This window comes from Loxodonta africana, chromosome 5 (genome assembly GCF_030014295.1).
Source record: "Loxodonta africana isolate mLoxAfr1 chromosome 5, mLoxAfr1.hap2, whole genome shotgun sequence".
NCBI classification, from domain to species: Eukaryota; Metazoa; Chordata; class Mammalia; order Proboscidea; family Elephantidae; genus Loxodonta; species Loxodonta africana.
In genome coordinates, this window is record NC_087346.1 from 85100006 (window position 1) to 85110384 (window position 10379).

General features: G+C 38.0%; 1 protein-coding gene across 1 annotated transcript; it reads right to left on the bottom strand.

The window, feature by feature from the left end:
* Positions 1-8063: 8063 nt before the first annotated feature.
* Positions 8064-9903, bottom strand: LOC100669582 (phosphatidylserine synthase 1-like). Its single transcript, XM_064286286.1, is given in 1 exon segment — positions 8064-9903. A coding segment is annotated over 1 exon segment (1404 nt). The 5' UTR covers positions 9468-9903.
* Positions 9904-10379: the final 476 nt, after the last annotated feature.

Consider the following 10379-nt stretch of genomic DNA (forward strand, 5'->3'; position numbering starts at 1 on the left):
TATTTTTATTTCAAGAGTAAAATACAGAATTACTCAACATAAGGTGTAGATCTAAAAGACAAAATTTCAAAATCTAGTTAGGGAACAGTAAAGGTTCTTTAATTCTTCAACATTGGGTTGAGTAAATACTAGCTAATTTCATTTAGATTTGACCCTGAAAACATTAGTGGATCTCCCTCCACCTATAGAATGAAATCTTAAAAAGAATTACTAAATTTCTATGTCTAGGAAATGTGTATCTGCACGTAAGCATGCCAACTGTGAATGAATAATAAATATAAAGAAGGATGCTGTACAATTTTTAGTGATGAGTAAATGTTTTCTATTTCAAAAATTCCCTTTTGCTAAATATAATTTTAGCATTTAAATTACAATGAATTATTACTGTCTTTAAGTTGTCATTATTTAAATTACTGTCATAAAGGGATTTTTTTCCCCTCTTGCTTGTTCGTTGTTGTTAATATTGACCCCACTCTAATAGATAGCCCAGGATCACAAGGGTTGTGATAATGTTACCAATTCATTTCATTGTGGAATAATTCTTTTGGCTATTTTAATCTTAAAAAACTAATATTGGTCTTGTCATGCTGTTCAGAAGGGCAAAACTAGGTGAATTTGCTTTCCTTCATGGGATTAGACATTTCTTAGTAGCTTCATGATCATTAATGTTAAAATGACTATATTATTTGTCATTCATCTAGTCAAACAACACAAGATAAATATCATTTAAAATAAATAGATCTTTTTCTTACAAAAGAAGAGGAACTTGGATTTTATATCTGTTAGAAGGGAGTTTTCCCTGAGATTTATGAAAGCTGTGTTTTTAGTTTGTCCATAACAGTTAAACGACCCTTGATGTTGATGGCATTTTAAGAAAAGCTGGGTGGTTAATGTAACCATTTATTGCCTGGAAAATCCAGTAGACTGGCTGACTGGCTAAACTAGATAGATGTCTATATTGCCTGATTTTATACATTTAGTTATTTGTGACTAATGACCTTGGTCTAGTCTGAATACTGTTAACTTTTCTTCACCATAAATTCTCAGTCTCCTGAGATTTCCTACTGCATTTTCAGCTTCTTAGGTAGCTAACCTCACAGCTGAGCCAGAAAGGTGTTAGGGCCAAGCACTGAAAAAGTCAGGAACTATATTAAAGAGCCAAAAGAGTGTCAACTTAAAAATTATCCTGGTGATGAATAGTTGCATCTAGCTACCTTCCTCAAATCTGATGGTAGTTGGAAGATTTCAGTCATTGTTTTTTTTTCATTACTTGCGTATTCTAGAGAATAACAGTTGAAGCCCTCCAGGTGTACACGCTGAAGTGGAAAATAGTTGTCTATACCAGAAGAAATGACCTTCATGGTTGATAGCTTCCAACTGCGAGTGGAGGGCAAGTTATCTCTGGGTAGGAAAGGAAGTCACAAGAAGCTGCCCTTTAATTCTTATCACATTGTGCCAAATATACTTGTTTCCCCCATTCACCTGTGTTGAACTTACTCAGTTTTCTATTCCGGTGTCATTCACCCAGTAGGTATGCCACTGAGTTTTGTTAAGTAAATGTCTTCATTCAGGAAAGGTGGTATAAATCTAGACCAAGGTCAGCCTATATGTATTAAGGTGCAGGGACACAAGATGAGGAAATCCGGAACCAGATAATATCGCTATGACTTTTCTTTTAGATCAATTATCAGAATACCTGGTACCCATTTATTCAAAATAAAAGTACAAAAACATTTAAATGCCAAGTATGAGTAACTGTTGGATCACGTACCATTGAAAATACCCATATGTTTGCTCTGTCACAATAACATAAATGGTAAAAATTAAACAACAATGACTTCTAAATCAACCCTTTCAAAATATTATTTCCACTTTTTTTTTTTTTTTACTTCAACCTGAAAAATCAGCCAAGAGGCTTACTAAGGACCAGTCTGAAGTAGATTAACCTCCTGTGGATCCAGATAACTAAATCTGAGTCCTAAATCTCAGCTCTACTGACCGCTTATAATAATAGTTTTCTGGCATATGAGCTATAATTTTTCCCGGAATCCCTGGTTACCCACTAATGTAGGCAGGATACATATAACACCCCCACTTTTCAGTGAGAAAAATGAGGTACAGAAGGGTTAGTTAATTAATTAATTAAGGGAGCAAATAGCTTTTGCTTACAGTTCATATCCTTGCTAAGCATTGAGAACTTAACACTAGTAAAACAGACAAGGTTTCTGCCGCCATCAAAATTACAATTGTTTCCACTGTCAAAAAAGTATCAGAATTGTGGACAGAATTCAGGTCTTCTGATTCTTAATCCAGTAGGCTTTCCAAAGCACAAAGTACTAAGTATATAATATAAATAAGTGTATAATCTTAGATTATCAGATAATTTTACACCTTGGAAATCACTATCTTCCTCTGTATAAGGAGGAAAACAATCTTATAACATCTTTTAATTTAGTGCTGACTCTCCAATTCCAGTAGATTCTTAAATGCAAGGATAAGTTCACATTATTAAGGTAAAAATGTATGCGATTCTACATATTCTGTAAGATTAGTAAAGGAGTATTTTTCCAGAGGAAGACTAAGAAATATAAATTATTCTTCCCTGTAGGATAACAGGTACAAGCCACCTGCCACTGCTAAGCATTTGAAACTTAAATTTTCCACTATGATTTTTTTGGGGGGGAGGGGAAAATCTCTCAGTTTAGATATTTTAAGCCAACACAATTTCCCTATGAATATCTATCAATTTACAAGCAGAAAGTAAAAGATTGAAAACAAAGAGAACTTAACCCAGAACCCAGTGCCGTCGCAAGTTTAAAATTTTTACTACCCCATTACTACAGAAACTGAAGCACACACTTGTTTTTGAGGATATATTTAAATGTTTATTTGAAGTTTTATCTACAGCTTTGGGGAAATCTTTAGAGCAATTTCAACAGTGGAGGAAATTATAACAAAGGACCTAGAGGTCATTTTTGATAGTTACAACTTTCTCCTGTTAAATACAATGGACAATTTTACTGTATAACCAAGGTTTCTGAACACAAAAAGAATAGGAAAAAAAATCAAGTCTGTATTCTAGAGAGCATTCCTCAGAAAAATACTGCTGAAAAATTTTCCATTATATGTTTGTGAAATGCTACACATCACAGCGCTTTCTTAGAGCCCTGGTGGTCTAGTGGTTAAGAACTCGGCTGGAAAGTTCAGCAGTTCAAATTCACCAGCCAATCCTTGGGAATTCTGTAGGGCAGTTCTACTCCGTCCTATAGGATCGCTATGAGTTAGAACTGCCTCGACAGCAATAGGTTTTTTTTGGAATAGCACTTCCTTGGAAAATCACAGCTCATTAGTGTAATTAAGGCTTTGAGAAGCCTTGCAGTGAAGAAACCTGTTTAGTTTTATTTAACCTAGCATTTCCAAGATATATTTGAGCACCTAATCACTGTGTGTGTGTGTGTGTGTGTGTGTGAGACAGAGAGAGAAAGGGAGAGAGGAAGAAAGGAAGGGAAAACAGAAAAATAGTACTATGCCACAGAGAAATGAATCTCAACTCAAATGAGGGTAATAGGTTTTGTGACTAAAACTCACATCATTTGTAACCTGTACAGTAAATGCAGGGAATAAGTAGGCTCTCAATCAAACCTCTTTTTTTTTTTTTCTTATTTTCCCTCCTCACCCCTCCCCTTCCTCATAACTATCAAAATTTTTTTCTTTCTGTGTGTAAACCTTTTCATAACTTTTTAAAATAGTAGTCTCCTACTCTATTTGGCCTTTTGTGATTGACTTATTTCACTCAGTATAATGCCCTCCAGATTCATCCCTGTAGTGAGATGTTTCACAGAGCCATCATTGTTTTTTATCGTTGTATAATATTCCATTGTGAGTACGTATCATAGTTTTGTTTATCCATTCATCTGTTGATGTGTGCTTAGGCTGTTTCTATTTTTTGCTACCGTGAACAATGCTGCAGGGAACATGAGTGTGGATATGTCTATCCATGTGACAGTTCTTATTTCTCTAGAATATATTCCTCTGAGTGGGGTTGCTGGATTATACAGTATTTCTATTTCTAGCTTTTTAAGGAAGTGCCGTATCGTTTTCCAAAATGGTTGTACCATTTTACATCCCACGGGCAGTGCATAAGCGTTCCAGTCTCTCTGCAGCCTTTCCAACATTTTTTAAAAAATTTTTATTTGTGCCAGTAATGTCGGTGTGAGGTGGTATCTCACTGAAGTTTTGATTTGCATTTCTGTAATGGCTAGTGATTATGAGCATTTGGTCGTGTGTGTTAGATGTCTGAATGTCTTCTTTGGTGACGTGTCTGTTCATTTCCTTTGCCCATTTTTTAAATTGGGTTATTTATCTTTTTGTTGTAGAGGTGATGAATTTTCCTGTGGGTTTTAGAGGTTAGACCTTTGTTGGATTTGTCATAACCAAAAACTTTTCCCAGTCTGTAGATTCTTTTCTTACTCTTTTGGTGAAGTCTGGATGAGCGTGTTTAATTTTTAGAAGATCCCAGTTATCTAGCTTATCTTCTGGTGTTTGTGTATTTTAGTTATGGTTTGTATCTTATTTATGCTGTGTATTAGGAACTCTAGCGTTGACCCTATTTTTTCTTCTATGATCTTTATAGTTTTTGGTTTTATATTTAGGTCTTTGATCCATTTTCAATTATTTTTTGTGTATGATGTGAGGTGTGGGTCCTGTTTCATTTTTTGTTTTACAGATGAACATCCAGTTTTGCCGGTATCATTTGTTAAAAAGACTGTCTTTCCCTGTTTAGTGGACTTACGGGCTTTGTCAAAGATCAGGTGACCACAGATGAGTGGATTTACATCTGCGTGCTCAATTTTGTTCCATTGATCAAAGTGTCTTTCTTTATACCTGTGCCAAGCTGTTTTGACTACGATAGCTGTATAGTAGGTTCTGAGGTCAGGTGGTGTGAGTCCTTCCTACTTTACTCTTCTTCTTTAATAGTATTCTTTACTTTTCAGGGCCCTCTTTCCTTTCCAAATAAAATTAATGATTAGTTTTTCCATCTCTTTAAAGAATGCTGATGGTATATCGGTCAGGATTGGATTATATTTGCAGATTACTTTGGGTGCAATTGACATTTTCACAAGGTTGAGTCTACTTATCCATGACCATGGTATGTTTTTGTATTTATGTAGGTCTGTTTTGGTTTCTTGCAGTAGTGTTTTGTAGTTTTCTTTGTAAAGGTCTTTTACATCCCTCATTAGATTTATTTCTATATATTTTTTTTTTTTTAGGGGCAATTTTAAATGGTATTTCTTTCCTGATTTCCTTTTCATAGTTCTCTTTATTGGTGGATAGAAATCCAACTGATTTTCGTATGTTTATCTTATATCCTGCTATCTACTGAAAGTTTCTATTAGTTTCAGTATTTTTCTCGTGGAGTCGTTTGGGTTCTCTATGTATGTATCACATTTTCTACAAGTAGGGATAGTTTACTCCTTCCTTATCAGTTTGGATGCTCTTTATTTATTTCTCTTGCCTTATTGCTCTAGCTAGGACTTCCAGCACATTGTTAAATCAGAGTGACGATAAAGGGCATCCTCGTCTTGTTCATGTTCTCAGGCAGAATGTTTTCAGCCTCTCTCCATTAAGAATGATGTTGGCTGTTGGTTTTGTATAGATGCCCTTTATTATGTTAAAAAATTTCCCTTCACCTATTTTATTGAGCTTTTTTTAAATCACGAGTTGGTGTTCGACTTTATCGAATGTCTTTTCTTCGTCAATTGAGGTGATCATGTGATTCTTCTGTTTTATTTATGTGGTGGATTATGTTGGTTGATTTTCTAACTTTGAACCATCATTGCATATCTGATATGAATACCACTTAGTTGTGGTGTATTATTTTTTATTTATATGTTGCTGAATTCTGTAGGCTAGTGTTTTCACGTTTATATTCATGAGAGATATCGGTTTGTAATCTTTTTTTGTGTGTGGTGTCTTTGCCTGTTTTTGGTATTGGGTTATGCTGGCTTCATAGAATGAATTTGGAAGCATCCCTTCGTTTTTATGTTCTGAAATAGTTTGAGTAGTACGGGTACAAGTTCTTCTCTGAATATTTGGTAGAATTCTCCAGTGAAACCATCTGGGCCAGGGCTTCCTAAGTTTAATTCAGTCTTTTATTATTTGATATCATCTTGACTTCCTCTCCATTTGAAAGTCCTATACCTATACTGTTTATTCCCTCTTTTATTGTTCTGACTTTATTGTTATTTTTACAGATTGACCTCTCTGGTTCCCTGTTGTAATTGTTTTAGTTTTGTTTTATCCTTGAGAGTTCATTGCCTATGCTGGTATCTGGCTGATGCTATCCTGTGTCCTAGATTCATGTTGTTGTCTGATGCTGGTTCTCTAACCCAAAGACTCCCTTTAATAATTCTTATAAATTTGGTTGTTTTTTTACATGTTCCCTTATTTTCTGTTTATCTGAAAATGTCTAAATTTACTATCATATTTGAGCACAAGTTTTGCAGGATATATTATTCTTGGTTGGCAATTTTTTTCCTTCAAGGTTTTATGTGTGTCACTACATTGCCTTCTTGCCTGCATGGTTTCTGCCTTGTAATCAGAGCTTAGTCATATTGTTCCCCTTTGTATGTGACTTTTCATTTTTATTGAGCTGTTCTCAGGATTCTTTCTTTGTTTTTGTTTTTAGATAGTGTGATTATGGTATATCTTGGTGATTTTCTATTGGGATCTATCCTATATGGGGTTTTTTGAGCTTCTTGGTTGGTGAGCTTTCTGTCTTTCATAAAATTAGGAAAATTTTCTGTCAGTAAATCTTTAATGTTTTTTATGCTTTCTCTCCCTGTTCTGGAACTCTGATCACAGGTGAATTTTTGCTTTGGATTGTATCCCACATCGTTCTTGGGGTTTCTTCATTTTTCTTCATTCTTTTCTCTGATTTTTCCTCAAAGTGGTATCCAAAGATTTGTCTTCAATTTCACTGATCCTGTAATTCCATTTTCAAATTTGCTCTTAAACCTTTTATTGAGTTGTCCATTTCTGAAATCTTATTATTATTATTGACAGGCTTTAACATGAATTGTTTTATTTACAACAGGGATCCCTCAGAGGTGGTGAACTATAGGGTAAATCTTCTAGAGCATGGCACAGATGGAACATAATACTCATCAGCACCTCACATGTGACTAAAAGACAAAGTTAGCAACACACGGTGGAAGGGAAACAAGTCAAATGTACAAGGCACCTGGCTGTGGGAGCAGCTGCGGTGTTTGCAGACCCTGACAGGCTCACTTTGTGCCCTGTAGGTCAGTCTTGGACACGTGACATTCAGAATGGAACAAAGATGTTCATATCTGAAGCCCCGGATCCTATGCAGGTAACTAACCTTTTCTTAGACTGATTTACACCCTCCATGTAGTTTAAGGTTTTAAAAGGGGGCTGAGCTGGGATGCTAAACAGTAAGACAAAACCTCTCCCCCTCCCCCCGCCTTTTTTTTGAATCTAGAAGGGAATATGGTCATCCCTGAATATCAATTCCAGCGGTGGCTTCAGAAGGCTTGTAAGCACCCTAACTTAAAAACAAATAGTAAAAAAAAAAAAGAAGAAGAAGAAATGTGGCCTGAACTTAATTCACTCAAACGGAAAGGCAGATTCATAAAAATAAAAACTGGTTGCAGGTTCATTAACGGTACTGAAGATACCCTGTCTGAATGAGGACGTTTAAAATGCATTCACAGTGCACCTAAGTGCAAAGCTGCTCTTGGCAGCTGTAAGTAGCTACCCTTTCCTTCAAACACACTGTACTGCTACCAGTGACTGCATGCCAAGTGCTGAAGTTGGAAGAGACCCCACATTGGCACAGAACCCCAGGCCGTAATCTGTCTGGTGTGGCCAGGTCTGTGGCAAACAAGACTTAAGCTCTCACACAATGACCCTCTAAAGTCTCCTCTCCTCTTCCTGTTTGCTCTCTGCATTCTGACCTCCTAACAGGGAGGCCCAAATGAGTTCTGTTTCCCTTTCAGTTCTAGGCACTCTCTGAAACATTTTTGACTACCCAGGATCTTTCATTTCTTTCCAATTCTGTTGGTGACTTTAGATTTGGAATGTCGGTTCCTTCTTCTAGAAGAATGGCTTTTGCTGTTGTCTGAATGCTTGAGTGGGCTGTCTTCAGAACCTTTTGTGCCCTTCCCAAGAGGCCAGGAGATATCGGGACTGTAGGTGCCATCTTCACATTCTGAATAGGTCTTTTCTCGGTGACCATAGTGTTCTGCATACCACACCATGCTGTAAAAACACAAGAAAGTAGTGAAAGCCACACAAAGAAGCCAAAACACAACATAGAGTATTTGGGTCTTGGAGAAGAGATCTTGCCCAAATCTTATGCAAACTATAGCTTCCAGGAAACCAATGACCCCAAACACCCAGCACTCTGTTCTATGAGGTAAGTATTATACGTACTGTCTCACTGTGGGAGCCGTGATGCCACCAATAAAGAGAATTCTGCACCAACTTAGTGGATGGCTAGCTTGGAACATAAACATATGTTTCAAGAAGAAGGTACTCAACTCAGTCAGCTGTTGGATGATAGTGAAAGGGTATATCCCAGCCACTCTCTGAAATGAAGATTTGGGGTCAAACCACTGAACATAGGTCCAGCTAGCAGGGATGGACTGCAGGATGGCTCTTTGGATTTTCCCGGTGGTGGTGTGAATGTCCTTGAAGCTTGCCCAGTGGTAAGTCCTCATTTCTAAGAACCGGCAAACAACCATACCCAACCAGATGCCACCACCATTACATAGCAGGATGTCCAGAATGACTTGGTCCCACCAGCACTCAGCAAAATTTGACAGAAGATGCATGAAGAAAAGCTCAGTTAGCTCCCAGGTAATACTGATTGTCCAGCAGAGGCCATAACTATGGATCAGCAAGGGCTTCATGGCACAGCTCCAGAAATGCCCAAATGCAAAGATATCAAAGTGGCTGATAATCCTCTCCCAGGTGATAACGTGACAGTTCCTGGCATACTACATGATATCTGCTTCCCTGGTGGCATAGAGAAGATTTGGATCTAGCCAATACATTATGGATTTCACCTGCTTGAAATTCAGGAAGAGGAGGAAGACCAGGAACAGGAAACAGAGCACACTGAGTCCAAAAACCGTTCTCCATAAGGCTGGATGAGGCCTAGTAAATGGACCTTTGGGAAAACCTAATACACTGATGATAAGAAGGAAGAAAATAACAGTGAGGATGCCCTTCCAGATGTTGTCTTCTGGACCAGAATCATCCCTGGCGAAGGCGAAGTACATGAGCCTGAGAAAGGTGATGGTGTGTGGCCGGTAGAAGAAGTCGATAGTAATGTCCTCCACTTGCTGTTTGTTGATCACCTGGAAATGCATCTTGTAGTTCACATCAACTTTGCTCAGGGTCCTGCTCCCCACGCAGGACGCCATGACCTGCCTCCCCATCCTGCAGCTTTGGTGGTGGCTTCAGTGGACAAGTGGCTGGGCAGCTGGGCTGAAATCTTACTGTTTATCTTTTGAGTTTCTAATTGCTATTTTTGTATGATTTTTAGTTGTTTATTCATTTTGACATTTTGTTCCTATATTATTTTCCTGAATTCTTTCATTACTCTGTCTATGTTCTCCCTGATTTTTCTATTTTTTCCTTCTTTTTGTCTGCATTTTCCTTCGTCTCTTGGAGAGTGCTAAATATTAGAGTTTTGAATTCCCTACCAGGTAGTTTCAATGGCTCCTCTTCTACCGGGAGGTCATCTGGTATTTTATTTTGGTCACTTTCTGGAGCCATCCTGTTCTGTTTTTATTATGTTTTCATATTGTCTTCTGTCTCCAGAACACTCAGGAATTATTTTTCTTCATTTATAGTTGTTTGTTTCCTCCTGCCTTTTTGTTTGATTTTGTTGCATCTGGACAGGCAGCCTGCCGTATTTTGTCGCTTTCTTGTCTGTGGGCACGATATTTCTCACCAACTTGTCCAGGTAGGCATGGTTTCTCAATGGTGGTGCAGCAGGGCAGGTCCAGTAGGTGGGAGGAATGGGTGGGGGTGGATTGTTTGTGGCATGAACTGGGGCCAACTGGGAGGGACCAAGGGGAAGTGTAGGTCGAGGTCCGGGGGACCACGCTGGCACCACTTGGGTGTGCAAAACTCAGGGCTTGGTGCAGATAGGTAGGAGGGAAGGGAGAGGATGTGATATGTGGAGCTAAGTGGGTGAGAGAAAGAAGAGAGAGCAACAAAAGTAAAAAAATAAAAAGTAAATAAACTGACACCAAGGCAGGATTCGGCAGGTGAGGTGGAGCAGACCCAGTGAGGTCCTGTGCTGGTGGAACCTGCCTGTAGGGGTGGTGCAGACCCTGGAAGGC